Genomic DNA, 21,575 nt, shown 5'->3' with positions numbered 1-21,575 from the left:
GTTTCTTAATTTTTCTGTTCTCTATCTATAAAAGGCACCTCCAACGTTCTAAATTTGTATTTGCAAGATCGCATGAGTGTCTGTCCCCACGTCACAACGTGATGACGATGAGGGCGGAGCAATGACACTCAACAAATCGGATTGTCATTGGGTAATCTCTGTTTCCACTCCCAAATGCAGCCGTCATTCCCATACACTCAAAAACAACCAAAATCGGCGCTGGACCCCGTCCCCCCGCCCACAGTCCCCCTCAACACCCTCCCGCAGCAGCTCCCTCACAGTTCCACCGCCCTCCCTCTCCTCTCCGACTCCAGCCATGGTGCACGACGATTACTACACACGAGCAAGGAAGCCCATTGGTTAATCTCTGTTTCCAGTCCCCAACACAGCCGTCATTCCCATACACTCAAAACCAAGAACACTGCCGTTTTTTTTTTCCTTCCGAGGAACTCAGCAGCACAATGAGTCACTTTCTGTGCAGCACAGAGAAACGAGGAACGTCGCTGGAAGGACAAAACTATTTGGATGCCCATGCTCCTGCTCCCGGTATGTGCAGCCACCCTAAGAAACGACCACCCACACAAAACTAACCACTGACTCTACGTCTGCACCCCCTCGCCCCCCCCAACCCACCCAAAATCTAAACGCACACTTCCACACAACCAGAAAACCAGACAAATACAAATGGAGATAAAAACAGCAAGCAGGCAGGTTCCCAAGTGCTTACAGGAGCTTCCAAAGACACACTCCCCCCAACCACAAGCAAACACAGCTATCCACAACACACATTAACGACTTCACAGGCAGGTACCCAAGTGCTTAAAGGAACTTCCTTCCCCCCCCCCCCCCCCCCCCCCAAAAAAAAAAACCAAACAAACACAGCCTTCCACAGAACAAGGAATGCTGACAAATACACATGCAGTTCAAATTTGCAAACATAGCTCACCAGAACACAGGCATATTAACGACTTGGCAGGCAGGTTCCCAAGTGCTTACAGGAGCTACCCCCCCCCCCCCCCCCCCCCACACACACACACACAAAAAGGAAAAAACAATCTTCCACACACACACATTCTCGCTCTCTCGCTCTCGCTCTCGCTCTCTCTCTCTCACACACTCCAAGGAAAACCTTGCTAGCGCCCGTTTCATTTCTGTCAGAAACGGGCCTTTTTTACTAGTTAGAAATATTCTCTTGTTGAAGGGAATTATTGAAATGAATTGCAATTTTCTTACAAATGTGTAAAAAATAAGTTCAGTTCACTAAGAACTGTCTTAAATAGTGTTTTCTTGCTTGTAGCCACCTCTCCTAATACTATGAAAAAGACATCTAAAAAAAAACACTTCCATAGATGAACATGCTGAAAAGATGGAACTAGATAAATAAATTTCTCTTCTAAATCTGCAACATATAATGTTACCAGCGTTGGAGCCACAGATGCACCCCCATAGCAATGCCATGAATTTGATGATAGAATTCACCCTCAAACTGAAACTTTGTTGCATAGAACCATGTGGGCTAATTTTTAAGTATATAAAAAAGGGTAGATTATATGGAGGGAATCTTTTGCTAAAAAGAAAAACCTTTTCTAATATTCTCATGGCTCCATCTGGAGGGATCATAGATTAGAGAGAACCAATTGCTGGAGACATCATCCTGAGTAGCCAAGAACTGCAACATATGGGTGGTATCTTGCAAAAATAATTTCACATGAATAACTAACGTCTTTCTGTAGAAAGGTATCCAGACATTTTGACAGGGGTTCCAATATCGAGTTCCACATAGTACCTGTGAGTCAACCTGGTAGAGCCATTGTAGATGTATGGGTTGTTTTTTTTTTTTTTTTTTTTTGGGGGGGGGGGGGGGGAGGAGAAATCTCTAAGCACAACAGGATGTTTTTCACACAAGGATTCTGCTGCTTTATTAGTTAACATCTTATCTTATTTTTACTATCTTAATCTACATCATCCATTCTTTGGTGGGATCACCTTGTAAACGAACATAATGTCGTATGTCATCAAGTTTGACGATGAGCTTCCATTAGGTATAACTGGTGTGACTAAACTACAATAGCTCTTTATTTGCCTGCTCTGAAGATGACAGTAGCAGAATCCCGATGTAAAAATCGAAGCACCTTCCATTCCCAAGAGACACGTGTTTTATACTGTGCCAATAAGAACTTAAGTGGTTACTTAGGTTAATATACATGGCGCTCTTAGGGAGCGTCTCAGTTTCCCTCTGCTGGTTCCTCAAGAGCCTCTGTTGAATCGCTAAATACTCACAATCGCAGTCGATATCACCACTAGTTCTTTATACTTAGGGAACATGAGAGAAGGGGATTGGAGCTGAGGGCTATAAAAATGGGAAGGTGAGAGAAGAGGCAGCTGGGAAGAGTTAATGTTCGTGCTGTCTTATGCAGGGTCAGCACAACAGGTAAGCAGCTAGCAGTTGTTGGTACCCCTTTGCCATGCTTACCAGGTCTACCATGTTGCACCAGCCTTGGTTGAAGTCCCTGTAGACTATAGAGGTAAAAAGAAAATCGGATAAGGTCTTTAGCATCAAAACAATTGGTTAGAGTCTTTGTATTTTCCCCGTGGTCATCCAGTTCTGAAATTTTAAAAGCTTATCCTACAGGAGGTCAATCTGCTGCTTGAGTGGAGCACTTCTTAGTTTCTCCTCATGAAATCTGCAAAGTGTTAACTTGGAAATCTCTACATTCTTTTTCTATTAGTACAGGTTAGATGTTCAAGCTTGATACGATGTAGCCCTTGAGGCAAAAGTGTTAGCAACAGGGATTTTAGTGTCCCACCCTCAGTAAGTACTACTTTGTTACACCCCAAGCATCTGGACTGGTCTGATGGGAGGATAAAGAAGGGTAAACTTAGTTTTATTTGCTTGAGTTCTTCCAGACCAGTCCAAATCCACCCATGGTTTTTAACATCAGTTTATTTTATATCTCCTGAAGCATAAAATGTTTTTAAATTTTTTTTTGTCTAGTTTGTTCGTCCCATTGGATCTTTAGTCTGCAGGGTAGTTCTTTTCCTTTTTAATTCTTTGCCCTTCTATTTTGTTATGATAAATTAACTAGGCAAGGGGTTGCACAGGGTTCTTAAGTGATGTCATAGCTCAGTAGTTCTCAGCCTCCATCTGGTGGTAGGACAGCACAAGCCCAAGCATCTGAACTGGTCTGGAGGGCCTCGAGGAAAGAAAATTTAGTAGAAGAGAACTGATTTACCCTTATCTATCTTTCCAATACCTCATTCTTTCCATTTTCAACACCTATTGTACTGAATCAGTAAGCATATTCCTTATCCATACTGCCACAGGCCTTAATGTGATGTTCTCTGTGATCTGTTCCCAACCCTGGACCTCCATAGTGTCACTGTATGCACTGCATTGAAGAACTGCATCAGAATGTGTAAAAAAGCATCCTGATCAAGTTGGTTCATGAAGCATTGCCAAAGGTAGTAACAAAACTGAACTTTATGCTGGCTTTGGCCAGAGCTAAAAATGTCAACACTTTATTTGTAAGTGGAGAGGTTATGGTGAGGCCTTACTTTTGTTGTTGTCATTTTACAACTTGAAATTTTACAGGGGTTTTGCATTTTATATTGAATCACCCACAGGCTGTGTGCTGCAGCGATCACATCCACTGCTGTCCCACCAGCTATACCTGTAACACTGCAGCAGGAACCTGTGAGCAGAATGCATTGTCTATCCCCTGGTCGGCCAAGACTCTTGCACAAGTGAAGACCACGAACAGCAAGGATGTGAAGTGTGATGATGAAACCAGCTGTGCTGATGGACAGACTTGCTGTAGGACAGCAGAAGGAGAGTGGGGCTGCTGCCCCCTGCCAGAGGTAAGGAAAATGTCATGCTTCCTCCCTATTGTCTATGCTTTTGAGAAGGTTTGACACATGATGTTAACTGTTGATGTTGGAACAGTTTCTTGACTTTGGATTAAGGACTGGGCTAAAGAACAGCTCTCTTGGTATGATACTGACCAAAAAGATTCTTCTCAAATTGAAGAAATTTCCTAATTTTCTTTATTTTTTTACTTTTGGGAAACTTCTCTGTAGATCTTATACCTTGAAGTGTGCATAAGATTCCCAGTGTGATCCCTCGCAGCTTTCTAGTTCTCAACATTTCAAATTACTTAATTTGGCTACAGTTATTGATAGCGTTGTTTGATATTTACCACAGCAGTAACATTAAAGGAATATTGTTATTTAAACCTCAGAACTAGCATGTGACCATCAGAGAGGGATTAATATCTGAGGGAGTGAGCATTTTCAGTAAGTAAAACTTGTTACTGCTTTAACCAAGTAGTTTGTGTCAGACTCTTAAGTGGCCTAGTGGTTAGGGTGGTGGACTTTGGTCCTGGGGAACTGAGGAACTGAGTTCAATTCCCACTTCAGGCACAGGCAGCTCCTTGTGACTCTGGGCAAGTCACTTAACCCTCCATTGCCCCATGTAAGCCGCATTGAGCCTGCCATGAGTGGGAAAGCGCAGGGTACAAATGTAACAAAAAAAAAAAAAAATTTAGGAACAAGTAGGCATTTTGTTTTTCTACATTTGGACACTAACGTGATGGTGTGGTTGTTCTTTAACTATCCTTGCTCTGTGCTTCCTACTGATTTGGAATTCCAAATGAACAGGCATTGGTTTTTTAATAATTTTAAATTTAAGTCCTGAATAGATCTTGATCTTGTTTTTTTAAGGTCCTCCTGCTTATCAAATTATAAAAATTAGAATGTTGGGTATTATTAGGAAAGGTATGGAAAACAGGTGTGAGGATTTTATAAAGCCATTGTATCGCTCCATGGTGCGACCGCACCTTGAGTATTGTGTTCAATTCTGGTCCCGCATCTCAAGAAAGATATACTAGAATTGGAAAAGGTGCAGCGAAGGGCAACTAAAATGATAGCGGGGATGGGACGACTTCCCTATGAAGAAAGACTAAGGAGACTAGGGATATTCAGCTTGGAGAAGAGACGGCTGAGGGGAGACACGATAGAGGTATATAAAATATTGAGTGGAGTGGAACAGGTGGATGTGAAGCGTCTGTTCACACTTTCCAAAAATACTAGGACTAGGGGGGCATGTGATGAAACTACAGTGTAGTAAATTTAAAACAAATCAGAGAAAATATTTAAACTCTGGAATTCGTTGCCGGAGAACGTGGTGAAGGCGGTTAGCTTGGCAGAGTTTAAAAAGGGGTTAGACGGTTTCCTAAAGGACAAGTCCATAAACCACTACTAAATGGACTTGGTAAAAATCCACAATTCCAGGAATAACATGTATAGAATGTTTGTACGTTTGGGAAGCTCGTCAGGTGCCCTTAGCCTGGATTGGCCGCTGTCATGGACAGGATGTTGGGCTCGATGGACCCTTGGTCTTTTCCCAGAGTGGCATTACTTATGTACTTATGTAAATGGAGGAGAGAGAGTGCTACTTTTCTGCTAATCATCAGAATATCTTGGGGCACACCAAGGCAGAAATACAGTATATAGAGTTGAAGTTGACATTGGAGAAGGAAAAAGGGCCCATGTCTTTTTACACTGAAACTGATAACCTGTGATAACTTTCAGTGATAGGGAACCAACTCCAAATACCAAACACTGTTTTGCTATAAATGTGGACTAAAGATTAGTCTGTCTTGCTATCTGAGGATCCAAGTTGCAAATTCCTCATTGATCCAACTAAGTTTTTTAATTTTTCCGTTCTCTATAAAAGGCACCTCCAACGTTCTAAATTTGTATTTGCAAGATCGCATGAGTGTCTGCCCCGCCCCCGCGTCACAACGTGATGACGATGAGGGCGGAGCAATGACACTCAACAAATCGGATTGTCATTGGGTAATCTCTGTTTCCACTCCCCAATGCAGCCGTCATTCCCATAACTAAAAAACAACCAAAATCGGCGCTGGACCTCGTCCCCCCGCCCACAGTCCCCCTCAACCACCCTCCTGCAGCCGCTCCCTCACAGTTCCACCGCCCTCCCTCTCCTCTCCGACTCCAGCCATGGTGCACGACGATTACTACACACGAGCAAGGAAGCCCATTGGTTAATCTCTGTTTCCAGTCCCCAACACAGCCGTCATTCCCATACACTCAAAACCAAGAACACTGCCGTTTTTTTTTTTCCTTCCGAGGAACTCAGCAGCACAATGAGTCACTTTCTGTGCAGCACAGAGAAACGAGGAACGTCGCTGGAAGGACAAAACTATTTGGATGCCCATGCTCCTGCTCCCGGTATGTGCAGCCACCCTAAGAAACGACCACCCACACAAAACTAACCATTGACTCTACGTCTGCACCCCCTGGCCCCCCCAACCCACCCAAAATCTAAACGCACACTTCCACACAACCAGAAAACCAGACAAATACAAATGGAGATAAAAACAGCAAGCAGGCAGGTTCCCAAGTGCTTACAGGAGCTTCCAAAGACACACTCCCCCCCCCCCCCCCCCCCCCCCCCAACCACAAGCAAACACAGCTATCCACAACACACATTAACGACTTCACAGGCAGGTACCCAAGTGCTTAAAGGAACTTCCTCCCCCCCCCCCCCCCCCCAAAAACAAACAAAAACATCAAAACCATAGCCTTCCACAGAACAAGGAATGCTGACAAATACACATGCAGTTCAAATTTGCAAACATAGCTCACCAGAACACAGGCATATTAACGACTTGGCAGGCAGGTTCCCAAGTGCTTACAGGAGCTACCCCCCCCCCCCCCCCCCCCACACACACACACACACAAAAAAAGGAAAAACCAACCTTCCACACAAGCAATAAACACAAAAAAAACCACACATACACATTCACTCTTTCTCTCTCACACACAGTCAATCTCACACTTACCCAAACATACACACTCCAAGGAAAACCTTGCTAGCGCCCGTTTCATTTGTGTCAGAAACGGGCCTTTTTTACTAGTTAGAAATATTCTCTTGTTGAAGGGAATTATTGAAATGAATTGCAATTTTCTTACAAATGTCAGACTTACAAATGTGTAAAAAAAAGTTCAGTTTACTAAGAACTGTCTTAAATAATGTTTTCTTGCTTGTAGCCACCTCTCCCAATACTTAAACTATGCACAAATTTAAATTGACCAAACTTGATGTGTGGATCTAATGTATTTAACCATGTACCAGATCATTGAAGAGATTCTTCTGTATATGTTGTGAAAAAGACTTCTAAAAAAAATACTTCCATAGATGAACATGCTGAAAAGATGGAGCTAGATAAATAAATTTCTCTTCTAAATCTGCAACATATAATGTTACCAGCGTTGGAGCCACAGATGCACCCCCATAGCAATGCCATGAATTTGATGATAGAATTCACCCTCAAACTGAAACTTTGTTGCATAGAACCATGTGGGCTAATTTTTAAGTATATAAAAAAGGGTAGATTATATGGAGGGAATCTTTTGCTAAAAAGAAAAACCTTTTCTAATATTCTCATGGCTCCATCTGGAGGGATCATAGAATAGAGAGAACCAATTGCTGGAGACATCATCCTGAGTAGCCAAGAACTGCAACATATGGGTGGTATCTTGCAAAAATAATTTCACATAAGTACATAAGTACATAAGTAGTGCCATACTGGGAAAGACCAAAGGTCCATCTAGCCCAGCATCCTGTCACCGACAGTGGCCAATCCAGGTCAAGGGCACCTGGCACGCTCCCCAAACGTAAAAACATTCCAGACAAGTTGTACCTAAAAATGAGGAATTTTTCCAGTCCATTTAATAGCGGTCTATGGACTTGTCCTTTAGGAATCTATCTAACCCCTTTTTAAACTCCGTCAAGCTAACCGCCCGTACCACGTTCTCCGGCAATGAATTCCAGAGTCTAATTACACGTTGGGTGAAGAAAAATTTTCTCCGATTCGTTTTAAATTTACCACACTGTAGCTTCAACTCATGCCCTCTAGTCCTAGTATTTTTGGATAGCGTGAACAGTCGCTTCACATCCACCCGATCCATTCCACTCATTATTTTATACACTTCTATCATATCTCCCCTCAGCCGTCTCTTCTCCAAGCTGAAAAGCCCTAGCCTTCTCAGCCTCTCTTCATAGGAAAGTCGTCCCATCCCCACTATCATTTTCGTCGCCCTTCGCTGTACCTTTTCCAATTCTACTATATCTTTTTTGAGATACGGAGACCAGTACTGAACACAATACTCCAGGTGCGGTCGCACCATGGAGCGATACAACGGCATTATAACATCCGCACACCTGGACTCCATACCCTTCTTAATAACATGAATAACTAACGTCTTTCTGTAGAAAGGTATCCAGACATTTTGACAGGGGTTCCACATAGTACCTGTGAGTCAACCTGGTAGAGCTGTTGTAGATGTATGGGGTTTTTTTGGGGGGTGGGGGGAGGAGAAAAAATCTCTAAGCACAACAGGATGTTTTTCACACAAGAATTCTGCTGCTTTATTAGTTAACATCTTATTTTTACTATCTTAATCTCCATCATCCATTCTTTGGTGGGATCACCTTGTAAACGAACATAATGTCGTATGTCATCAAGTTTGACGATGAGCTTCCATTGGGTATAACTGGTGTGACTAAACTACAATAGCTCTTTGTCTGCTCTGAAGATGACAGTATCAGAATCCTGATGTAAAAATCGAAGCACCTTCCATTCCCCACGAGACACGTGTTTTATACATTGGAGAGTTCTGCTCAGTGACTACTAAATCCCATAAAGTTGTGATGATGGGGTGCATTGCTCCCGGAGGATTTGGGAGTAACTATAGATAAGAGTGTGTTTTATTTATTTATTTTGCAGACCATGTAACTTCTTCAGGAATCTATCTATAGAAATCTTCACTTTCTTTAAGATAAGTTCTTGGTGAACTGAATTTTTTGTACACATTTGTAAGTTTGATTCTAATATGAGAAGATTGAAGAGAAGTATTGAAACGAAAATATTTTCGATATAACCAATTTAAAATGTTTAGCTTGAATGAATGAGGAATTGGGAAATTTGTGGACTAAAAAACTAGTCTTGCCATTGGGTAGTGTTAAGATGACGACATCATCTGATTTTTAAAATGAATCAGAAGGGGAAGCAAAAAAGCCAGGGCAGGTTAGTTGCCCCGCTTTGTCTCTTTTAATCTTGGGATGGGGGATCCATTTGTAGAGCTTCCCATCTAGTCTGACCAGCAGTCATTCATTTCATGATTAAACCAATAATGAATGTGGTATAAAATACTTATAGTTGATGCTGGTATTTCTTTGCTGTTTTCAGATCAGATCATAGAATTCTGCTGACACTGGCCTTAATGTTAAAACTACTGGAGTTGCCATCCAAGCCCACTCCAGCCCATCCTGATTGATCTTGCCATATAGGGGACACAGTCCGTAGAAATCTGCCCAGCACTGGCTTTGGTTCCTCACAGCTGGAGTCGCCGTCTAAGCACCACTCAACACATCGACGTCAGAGGTCATTGAAGTTTTATTTTTGTACTACAGAGGATCCCTAAATAGAAAGTGAATTTATAAAAATAAAACTTAAATGACCTCATAGACATTGATGTATTGAGTGGTGCTTAGATGACAACTCCAGCTGTGAGGAACCAAGGCCAGTGCTGGGCTAACTTTTCTATGGTCTGTGTTCTGAAAACGTCAAATGCCAGGATTTATTTATTTGTTACATTTGTATCCCACATTTTCCCACCTATTTGCAGGCTCAGTGTGGCTTACATAGTTCCGTAGAGGCGTTCGCCAACTCCGGCAGAGAAAACAAATACATAGAGTTATTGTGGTTGGATAAGGTTATAAAGGTTCATGTGTTGTAGACACATTGGGGAATCGTAGAGAGGTAGAGTTTGGTTAAAAGGTTCATGTGTTATATCACATCCATTGTTGGTTTAATATTGAATTGATAATGAATTTGACTTGGGCAGACTGGAACATTCAAGTCTATCTGCCACCATCTACTATGTTATGTCTGCAGTTTGGTTTGCAAAGTGTTGCCACTCGGACAGTATTTATGCTGAATGTATAAAAAGATAAGCAATGGCTTAATCACTCCAAATGGTGGAGCCAAGACCAAAACCAGCAAGGTTTTTTTTTTTTTGTAGTGAGTTCTATGGCAGAGAGATTATAGTGAGGCCTTTTGTCAGTGTGGTTTTAAAGCTGTTTGCTTTATATATTAAATTGCCTGCAGGCCGTGTGCTGCAGTGACCACGTTCACTGCTGTCCCAAAGACTACACATGTAACACTGCAGCAGAAACCTGTGAGCAGAGCCCTGTATCCATTCCCTGGTCAGCCAAGACACCACTACAAGGAAGGGAGATTCTGATTAATAAGGATGTGAAGTGTGATGATGAAACTAGCTGTGCAGATGGACAGACCTGCTGCAGGGCAGCATCGGGGGAGTGGGCCTGCTGTCCCTTGTTAGAGGTGAGAATTAGCAAACCCAGTGAGGATAAACTTTTTTTATGATGCTAAATCCATGCAATGTGTTATCTTGTCTGTGTGAGACTATGGGGGTAAAATTTTGCATCAGTGTGTGTTATATTTTGGTCATTCTCACTGTGCTTTTCTGAGAGTGTTGGGGGACATAAGTAATTTTCCCATTTTTAATTTTTAAAACATTCTTAGCCTTTTTGCAAATATTGTTCACTTAAGTAGTAATGCGAGCTTACCACATATGCTATTTTTGTACTTGAGACCTGGTTGTAAATTAAAATACCCATTGTCAATACCGCTAGTATCCTTTTATCCAGCTCTCCTACTTCTTTTAACAGGCCGTGTGCTGCAGTGACCATGTCCACTGCTGTCCTGCAGGTTACACCTGTAATACATCAGCTGGATCTTGTGACAAGAGTTTGTTGTCAATCCCCTGGGTCAGCCGGACCCAGGCACAAGTGACCAAGCCCCAACAGAGCACATATGTGAAGTGTGATGATACAGCCAGCTGTAAGGATGGGCAGACCTGTTGCAAAACCCAGTCAGGTGACTGGGCCTGCTGTCACCTACCCAATGTAAGTATGTACACTAACTCTGGACTTCCCATTGACCTTTGGAGTGTCTCCAGTTCTTATCACTGATCCATCTAAGTGTTTGTATAAAGCTGGAAATACAAAAACAAGGTGGAAGAGAGACGTGGGAGTATGACATCTCTGTCCCATCATTCACCTGCAAGAGAAACTCCATAATGAAACTGGGCAGTCTACATGCTATTGGATTCCGTCTTTTCATTTGAGGCATATATGGGCCGTGTCCCCTAAAATTTAAAGGGTTGTTTACTATAATGCTCTTAGCCTTTCCCCTTTTTTGAGTGCTTTTGAGAGCAACTAGCAGTTGAGGTTTGAAGTGGAGAGGATCTTGTGCTATTGTACTAATGATTCTTTCTTTAGCTTCCTTACCAGACCAGTCCACAACCTGTGAGTTATGCCCATCAACCAGCAGGTGGAAACAGACTAAAACTTGTGGGCTGTACCCTATAAGGGCACTGTGCGGGCTTAGGTCTTCAGTATTTCAAATGACAAAGCAATGGAGATTTCCTTTTCAAGTGTATTGTGGAATTGATATGGTATATTTCAATCTAATAACCTTTAAAAATGTTTCAGAAAATTGGTTATCAAAAGCACAACTTTGAAAGGTTTAAGGTTTTTTCACATGTTTTCAGTGCAAAGCAAATAGCAAAATGCATAATTCCATAGCATCCCATAGATCAATCCAGAGACTTGTGGGTTATGTCCTGTAGGAGTATTTCCAGCTCTAAGACTCGCTGCCATATCAGCTTGAGTCTGTGAGGTGTCCCGTGCATTCCCGGAAGACGACCCTGAGGTCAGCCTGGTGAGAAACACGGTGATTCATTTCCTACTAGTCGGGGGCTAGTTAGTGGTATTTACCTGAGCAGAAGGCTGGTGCCGTCATACTTGTGATCAGGAGAAGCTGCTAATAACTGTACTACCTCGTAACATAGTGTGACTTATCAGTGGTGTAATATTATCTGGTGACCAGTAAGAATTAGTGTTTAGTAGTGTGACATGAGTTTAATTTTGTAGGATAATCACAGATAATAAATTACCTGTGTCCAGGTTCCCCAAGCAGAACTATCTGCAAGCAAATAATCCTGTACTAGGTCTAGGGGTGGGAACCTTGGAACCTAGCCAAATGCTTCCGTTAGAAAGAACTGCAGCTGAAAACGCAGGCTGATATATATATATATATATATATATATATATATATATATATATATATATATATAAGGTTTATTATAGTATACTAGTAAAAGAGGCCCGTTTCAGAGCAAATGAAATGGGCGCTAGCAAGGTTTTCGTCGCCAACACCCCCTCCCTCCCTGGCCAACCCCTTCGTTGTTCTGCCATCGCTCCGCCCCCAATGTCATGATGTTTGACGCGAGGGCGGGGCCAGGAGCGATGTCCCACCCGCCTCCCTGCCTCCCTCCCTGCCAACCCGTTCGTTGTTCTGCCATTGCTCCGCCCTCGAGGGCGGGGCCTGGAGCGATTTTGGTGGCTTCACCACCACGAACCTTCGAACCTTTTTGAAGGAAGTCAGGCTTGGCTTCACTGACGTCAGTGTCCTCAGAACGTTGAGGGTGAGTTTTATTATAGTAGATCAGGTAAGAAAATATAGGTAATGTATACAAAATAGAACTCTGCAAAGCTTTGGCTGAATACAAAATTACTGGCTGATAAAAATTACACTCATACGTCACACTACTAAACACTAATTCTTACTGGTTACCAGATAATATTGCACCACTGATAAGTCACACTATGTTACGAGGTAGTACAGTTATTAGCAGCTTCTCCTGATCGCAAGTATGACGGCACCAGCCTTCTGCTCAGGTAAATACCACTAACTAGCCCCCGACTAGTAGGAGATGAATCACCGTGTTTCTCACCAGGCTGACCTCAGGGTCGTTTTCCGGGAATGCATGGGACACCTCACAGATTCAAGCTGATATGGCAGCGAGTCTTAGTCAGAGCTGGAATAGAACTCTGCAGCTGACAAAGAGGTCACAGGTCACTCAGGGCAGGTACAGCTGAACCACAATACTTTTCCTCCAGATACACAGTTCATCAGTTGGTGGACCTTATTAGGTCTCACTGGTCTTCCCACCTCCACCTTCTTCCAAGGCTTCAGACTAACTCCTTCTCCTTTGTCCCGCTCTCCTCAGTCCCTGATGCACAGGTGACCAGCCGGGACCAATCTGGATCTTCCTCGGTTCACTGCGTGGCAAGAACAGTTCGTTGTTCTTGACGTTCAAGTTGTTACATTTTGGTATGCATTTTCTGTTTCTCACCCGCCTTGCTGGAGCCAGCCTCTCAGGGAGATAAGGGGGCCTGCTTTGCCCACAGCATGTCCTTGGTGTTGAGCTTCTGCTGTAATTTTCCACAAGCTGCAAAGCTGTTTCTTGCTGACACAGAGATGTGCGGGTCAGAGTTTACAGCCTCCATTTTGCTGTCATAGGATTATACAGGCCAAGGCCCGCAAGGTGAGACACACAGGGAAATACTCCTACAGTCCCTCTGCCAGCAGTTGGCGATAGAACGTTTTGTATATGTGGTTATGTGCAGTCACCTTAACCTCAGTATTCTCTCTGTCTAGCAGGTGGATGGTCATAACTGTGCAGCTCTGGATTGATTAGCTTCTGGAGGAGTGGCCTAATGGTTAGTGCAGCAGGCTTTGATCCTGGCAACCTGGGTTGGATTCTCACTTCAGCTCCTTGTGACATTGGGCAAGTCACTTAACCCTCCATTGCCCCAGGTACCAAAAACTTGTAAGCCCTCTAGGGACAGAGAAAGTACATAATATGTATGCGTATGTCTAGTAGCGCTATAGAAATGATTAATAGTAGTAGTATGGTGATGGCAACCAAGGCAATAGTGCTGGCAAAAATTCACCAGCATTTAGCCAAGGAAAGCTTCCTTCCGTTGGGTTTAAAAAAGGTTTGGACAGATTCCTGGAGGAAAAGTCCATAGTCTGATATTTAGACAGACATGGGCGGCAACTGCTTGCCCTGGGATTTGTAGTATGGAGTGTTGCCATGAATTGGGTTTCTGCCAGGCACTTGTGACCTGGCTTGTCCACTGTTTGGAAAACAGGATACTGGGCTAGATGGACAATTGGTCTGACCCAGTATAGCTACTCTTATGTTCTGGTCCCCCGGGTCCAGTAGAGCTTTTGGTGTTGAGGAGGCCCAGGCATAGGGTCTCGGTGTACACCTTGTGGTGTCAAGTCCCTCCTTTTTTCCCCCCATCGGTCTCCTCTTAATCTGCCCTGAGGTGCATTGCCTGTGGGACTGAGATTTTCTACTGCTCTGGTTTCATTTCCTGCCACTTCAAAAAACAAAACAAACAGCCATTTGAACATAGCACTAAAAAAAGCAACACCTCCAAAGCCTGCTCAGACTAGCGCAGTGAGCTCTTTCCGGTTTGTAGTGCTGGCTGTGGTGGGAGGAGACAAGTCTGAGGCGCCTGTACTCCCTTTGGAGTCCGATTTGCCTGTGATACCGGCAGCTGTGGTTTCTGGTCACTTGGAAGATGTGCCTGTAGATGCAGGGGTTGATGGCACCCTATTTTCTCTGGATTTTGTACTTTTGATGCAAGGCCTTCCTGATGAAGAGGCCTGGGATCTAAATGAAATCACCAACGAGATCAACCAAAGCCTCCAAATAATGCACACCTGGGCAAATGCATTCCAACTAAAACTTAAACGCAGAAAAAACACAATGTCTTGTACTCACCTCACAACATAACACAAAAAACTTCTCCACCATAATCACACCATACTGTTCTCTTCCTGTCTCACAAAACTTGAAAATTCTTGGAGTCACCATTGATTGAAACCTCACTCTTGATGCCCATGTGAAAAACACGACGAAAAAGATGTTCTACTCTCATATGGAAACTCAAAAGAGTAAAACCTTTCTTCCCGAGATACATCTTCCGTACCCTGGTACAGTCAATGGTAATAAGTCATCTGGATTACTGCAATGCACTATACATCGGCTGCAAAGAACAGACTATCAAAAAAACTCCAAACTGCCCAGGACACTGCTGCCAGACTCATATTTGGAAAAAATAAATATGAAAGTGCAAAACCCTTGAGAGAAACTTCACTGTCTCCCACTTAAGGAACGCATTGCGTTCAAGATCTGCACGATTGTACACAAAATCATTCACGCAGACGCCCAATCTTTGCTGGGCACAAGAGAGGGGATCTGACTTTGAAAGCTGCGGTGGCCCGTTGGTTGAGGGAGGCAGTTTCTTCAGCTTCACTCTCAATGGGAAATCTCCTCCATTGCAGGTGAGACCGCTTTCTACCAGAGTGCAGGTGTCTTCCTGCACCGAGTGCTGTTTAGTTTCCTTGGATGAGATCTGCAGATTGGCCACTTGGTCTTCTGTTCATACCTTTTCTAGGCAATTGTGATAATACAATATGGTTTGATGTGAGTGAAAGCAGAGTGCAGCCGCACAAAACTCAAAAGTACTGGATTTCAAACGTGCTGATTTTGGTAAAATGGGGAATACCCAAAGAAGGAGCTGATGGCATGGGTGAAGTGGAAGCGCAGTGGTCCAAGCTAGAAGCTGCTATAAGTATGGTAACTGATCTTTACGAAGCAAACACCCACAGAAGGTGAACTCTCCACAGGAAAACCAATGAAAGGCAAAACACACAGTGGATCCAAAAAAGTCCTCTCACAATGAGTGTCTTCCTGAACAAGGTCTTTATTGACAGTAGCAGAAATGACCCGACACGTGACGTGTTTCGGCCGTGAGGCCTGCGTCAGGGGTCTATAAAATAATATAATATACAAAGACATGCATAAAAATACAATTATAATTAAAAACATGAATAAAAACTTGAACATCCATATACAATTTCTTGTACAAATTTAGACAAATAAAACATCAGAATGAAAGATGCAAAGTATATATAATAAAAAATATATGATAAAAATATAAGAGTATATGACTTTAAAAGAATAAAGAATATTGAATTATGTAAAGATATGAAATTGTACCACATAGAGATAATGAGGACAAGGCATGGAATAAAATACACAACATAATAAAGTATAAATATAGAGGACATACCTAGTATTATCTGTAGAAAAAAGTACCTTGTAGATCAGATGAAAAAAAGCACTAAAGCTGCTAACAACGATATCTATAATAAATATGTAAGCGAAGGCATAAATCACTACATACTCTCCATACATACATATACAACAAAATGAAATGATACTGAAAAAAGTGAAACATAGAATATATGGACAGGGATCCCAAAAAATTGTTTTGATGATGGAGAATAATGAAGAAGACCACACGGGTATGAAAATAAAAATAAAAAAATGAAAATGAAAACAAGGCACGGATGCCAAATGAATCAGCAAATGTCAAAGGTGATGAACCATAAAATGATAAGGATGGGAGAAACAGAAAAAAGAATTGCCTGATATTACTGTGAAAAATAGCATATATTAAAAAGAAGACCATAAACTACTAAGAAAAATGGACCATAACATAGGGGAACCACCTAACTGAAAAATATTACCTTTGCAAAGTGCATAAGGAACCACATTACATGCTGGCAGAGTACACCTGAAGGCCATGTTTAGACGATACTGTCACCATAAAAAATATAAAATAAGAGTCAGCAAAAGTATATTGGCATGTAAAGATAAATAAAGCTGTGCCCACAGGAATGATGACATAAATATCCTCAGTGTAAATCAAAAAGGGGGCAAAATTACAAATAAAAGGTAAATGCCAATCGAAATGAGAAAAAATAAATAAGAAAAAATAATGGGTGTGGGGCATGCTATAAGCTATTACAGCAGCCAGCATAGCTATCAGCGATACAACGCGATCGAGCCATGAAAACGCCAAAGTTAATACTGAGTGCTGAAAAGTACGCTAGTTTATGTAAGGCACCATGCTAAACTCAATAACTGCACTAAATCAGCACTAATTTAAGTGAAGACTTAATGAAAGTTGGAAAGGCAGAGGAGAAATCGATAAAAATGCTTATCATACACAAGAACCCGTTAATACATATGAGAGCATATGAAGACAATATGAAACAATACTATCAACACGGAATATTAAAAAAATGAGTCTAAAAATGTATATTAACATCTAAAAATATCTAAAACTGTGCCCAAGGGAATATTGACGTAGCTCCCCTAGGTGTAAATCAAAAAAGGGGGGGATTATTGCAGATAAAATATATAACAATGAAAATGAATGGAATAGTCGGTGTGGGGCATGATATAAACTACTAAAACAGACTACATAGCTATCGGCATTGCACAAGATCAGGCCATAAAGGCGCCTAAATGACTGCTGAGTACTGGGAAGCAAATTCGTTTGTGTGAGGCACAATGCAAACCGCTATAACTGCATTGAATTAGCACTGGTTAAATAAAAGCTAACAGGACTAAGGAAAAACCAATGAAAATGCTTACCGTACACAAGAAAACGCTGTGCTGCTTTGTGAAACGAAATGTATGGCAAAAACATGAAACCACCTTCAAGGGAAGGATTTACACCGGAAGTAAAGATGACATCACTTCCCCTGTGATTGGAACGAACCATTACTAAGGAGATATAGCACATGCGAGTGGTGGGGTCTATACTTAATGGTATGATCGATATAAGAGACTCCACTGCTAAAAAGGGGTTAGTGAAGACAATGGGGCGCACATAAAGCTATAGGTGGAATCTAACAACAATAAAACAAGAGATTGGACTATATAAACCATGTGATCCCATATGTAGTTCCAGCTAACTACAGAATACAAATGAAAAATAAAAGATAAAAAATAAAAATAGCGATTCAATTGTTCGACATGGACAAATAATTTTGTAAAAAAATTTTTTAAACATATATACAGGTCCTCGTATACAATGTATATGCTATAAAAATAAAAATAAAAATAGTAATAATCCTGAATGATGGAACAAAATAATAATGGAAATGAAAAAAATGAATATGAAAAACCAAAAAATGTGTAATAGAAAAAAGACAGGCGACTGGGAACACTGAACAAAATAAAAGCAAAAATGAAAATAACAAGGATGATCATAAAAAGGACTGAAATCCATGTCCATATTGAGTCCATGCGGTGTGGCTGTACCTAATGTATATATAGTTCTCTGTTCTTCCCTTAGCAGTTTCTCATCCATATTACCACCTCTCCAGGACATAGATATTTTTTTGAATACAAAAAATTTTAAATGTTCAATTGTATGATTTTTTTCAACCCAATGAGTCACCAGGGGGGCGCTATGTATCTGCCTTGTGAGGCAACTCCTATGTTCTATAATTCTTGTTTTTATGGCTCTCTTAGTTTTTCCTACATAGAGTAAGTCACAAGGACATATTATGATGTAAATAACTCCAGTAGTATTACAATCTGAAAAATGTCTGAGAGTGTAGTTTTTGTTATTATGTTTACTGTGAAATGAAGTGATAGTAAGTGAGTGTTTGCACACTGAACATCTCCCACATGGTATATGGCCAAAGGAATCTCCTCTTGTGGAATGGGGCTCTGGAAGGGTAGAGGGAACCAAAAACTCTCTAATGTTGCGGTTGCGGGCGTGTGCAATGACTGGAACTTGATTTGTAAAGCAGGTATGTGTCTCCAAAATATGCCAATGCTTTTTAATGATGTTTCTAATGCCTCCTGATAAATGTGAATATTTTAATGTGCAAACCAAATCTGGGCTTAGTTTGTCTGGCTTGGCAATCAGGAGATCATTCCTGTTCTTATTAATGGCCCTCTTTAGACTATTATTAACACATGCACGGGGATATCCTCTGGAGCTGAACCTGTTGGACATATCAACAGATTTAGTTTGAAAATCGTCAAAATCTGTACAAAGCCTACGCAACCTCAAGAACTGTGAATAAGGTAAGTTTTCTTTTAATGATCTATTGTGAAAACTAGTGAAATGTAAATAGTTATTCTTATCTGTAGGTTTCCTATATATAGTAGTTTTGAACCCATATGTAGTTTTTTGTATCAAAATGTCCAAAAAAGGAATCTCACTATGGTGATGGTGCATCTGAAAACGTAGGTTGGGGTCCCTGGTGTTCAACCAAGACATGAACGAGGATAAACTATCTATGTTGCCTTTCCATAGCAGGAAGATATCATCTATATAGCGTTTGTACATTCTGATCTCTTTTTTATATGGGTGTATTCTGAGAAATCTCTCTTCAAACTGGGCAACATATAGATTAGCATATCAGGGGCCATGGCTGACCCCATAGCTGTGCCTTTAATTTGTTGGAAAAAACTGCCATCAAAACCAAAATAGTTCTTAGTAAGGGCAATAGTAGCCAAGGCAAGAATGAAATGATTAGGAATACGTCGCTCATGGGTCCTTCTCTTAAGTGTATTCTCTATTACTATCAGGGCTTCCAACTGAGGAATATTGGTATAGAGAGCTTCTATGTCCAGGGTCACCATAGTAACATCTTCAAGATCTCCATCAAACATTTCTAAAATGTTGATCATATGGGATGAGTCTCTAACGTATGAGTCAATCTCTGGGACAATGTCTTGTACTCACCTCACAACATAACACAAAAAACTTCTCCACCATAATCACACCATACTGTTCTCTTCCTGTCTCACAAAACTTGAAAATTCTTGGAGTCACCATTGATTGAAACCTCACTCTTGATGCCCATGTGAAAAACACGACGAAAAAGATGTTCTACTCTCATATGGAAACTCAAAAGAGTAAAACCTTTCTTCCCGAGATACATCTTCCGTACCCTGGTACAGTCAATGGTAATAAGTCATCTGGATTACTGCAATGCACTATACATCGGCTGCAAAGAACAGACTATCAAAAAAACTCCAAACTGCCCAGGACACTGCTGCCAGACTCATATTTGGAAAAAATAAATATGAAAGTGCAAAACCCTTGAGAGAAACTTCACTGTCTCCCACTTAAGGAACGCATTGCGTTCAAGATCTGCACGATTGTACACAAAATCATTCACGCAGACGCCCAATCTTTGCTGGGCACAAGAGAGGGGATCTGACTTTGAAAGCTGCGGTGGCCCGTTGGTTGAGGGAGGCAGTTTCTTCAGCTTCACTCTCAATGGGAAATCTCCTCCATTGCAGGTGAGACCGCTTTCTACCAGAGTGCAGGTGTCTTCCTGCACCGAGTGCTGTTTAGTTTCCTTGGATGAGATCTGCAGATTGGCCACTTGGTCTTCTGTTCATACCTTTTCTAGGCAATTGTGATAATACAATATGGTTTGATGTGAGTGAAAGCAGAGTGCAGCCGCACAAAACTCAAAAGTACTGGATTTCAAACGTGCTGATTTTGGTAAAATGGGGAATACCCAAAGAAGGAGCTGATGGCATGGGTGAAGTGGAAGCGCAGTGGTCCAAGCTAGAAGCTGCTATAAGTATGGTAACTGATCTTTACACAAGGAAAGTAAACAAAAGCAAGAGAAACAGGAAGCCTATATGGTTCTCCAAGCAGGTGGGTGAAAAAATAAGGGCAAAAGAGGCGTCGGACAAGAAATACAGAACGCAACAGGAGGATCGTGGAAGAGTTTATCAGCTTAAACTCAATGAAGCCAAGAGGGAAAGCAAGTGGAAGAGAACATGGCTAGAGATGTAAAGAGAGGTGACGAGACCTTTTTCATATATATTGGGGAAAGGAGAAAAGATATGAATGGAATTGTAAGACTCAAAGATGCGATGCAGAGAATAGCTATGTGGAGAGATGAGTATAAAGTGAATGTGCTAAACAAATACTTCTCCTGTGTTCATGGAAGAAAATTCTGGAGAAGGACTGTGGTTGGCTGCAGAGGGTATATCTGGGAATGGAGTGGCTATTACGCCGTTCACAGAAGAAGGCGTTTTATAAGCAGCTTGAAAATCTGGTAGTGGACAAAGCTATGGGGTTGGATGGAATACATTCCAGGATACTGAAGGAGCTCAGAGAAGTTCTGGCAGGTCCTCTTAAGGATTTATTTAATAGATCTTTAGAGATGGGAGAAGTTTGGGACTAGAGATGAGCTGATGTGGGGACAGGGAAGAAGTGGGAAACTACAGGCCAGTAAGCCTCATGTCGGCGGTAGGAAAAATAATGGAGTTGCTGCTGAAGGAAAGGATTGTTAACTTTCTGGAAGCCAACAGGTTACAGGATCCAAGGCAACATGGCTTCACCAAAGGAAAATCGTGTCAAACAAATCTGACTTCTTTGGGTGATCAAAGAACTGGATAAAGGACATGTGCTAGATGTAATCTACTTGGATTGCAAAGCCTTTGATATGGTCCCTCACAGAAGACTCGTGAATAAGCTGAGAGGGCTGAACTTAGGACCCAGAAGTGGATTGGAAACTGGTTGACTAACAGATGACAGAAGGTGGTGGTAAATGGAAACCGCTCAAAATCCTGCCAAATGAATCTGATTGACTACTTTGGGGGATCAAAGAATTGGATGAAGGCTGTGTGCTAGATGTATTCTACTTGGATTTCAGCAAAGCCTTTGATATGGTCCCTCGCAGGAGACTCATGAATAAGCT

General features: G+C 41.7%; 1 protein-coding gene across 6 annotated transcripts in view; it reads left to right on the top strand.

Annotated features, from left to right (window-relative positions):
* The window catches only part of GRN (granulin precursor), a 153,680-nt gene that overhangs the window by 99,999 nt on the left and 32,106 nt on the right, over positions 1-21,575 (top strand). For 4 of the 6 annotated variants that reach the window (XM_030220534.1, XM_030220535.1, XM_030220532.1 and 1 more), the window contains exons 13-15: positions 3,625-3,858; positions 10,197-10,433; positions 10,781-11,017. In XM_030220534.1, the coding sequence (XP_030076394.1) occupies positions 3,625-3,858; positions 10,197-10,433; positions 10,781-11,017 (708 nt within the window). The remainder of the gene's footprint in view (positions 1-3,624; positions 3,859-10,196; positions 10,434-10,780; positions 11,018-21,575) is intronic. The other 2 variants (XM_030220537.1, XM_030220536.1) reach the window with 2 other exon arrangements.

This window comes from Microcaecilia unicolor, chromosome 12 (genome assembly GCF_901765095.1).
Source record: "Microcaecilia unicolor chromosome 12, aMicUni1.1, whole genome shotgun sequence".
Lineage (NCBI taxonomy): Eukaryota > Metazoa > Chordata > Amphibia > Gymnophiona > Siphonopidae > Microcaecilia > Microcaecilia unicolor.
Note: the sequence above shows the minus strand (reverse complement) of the source record. Positions and strands in the feature narration are given on the sequence as shown.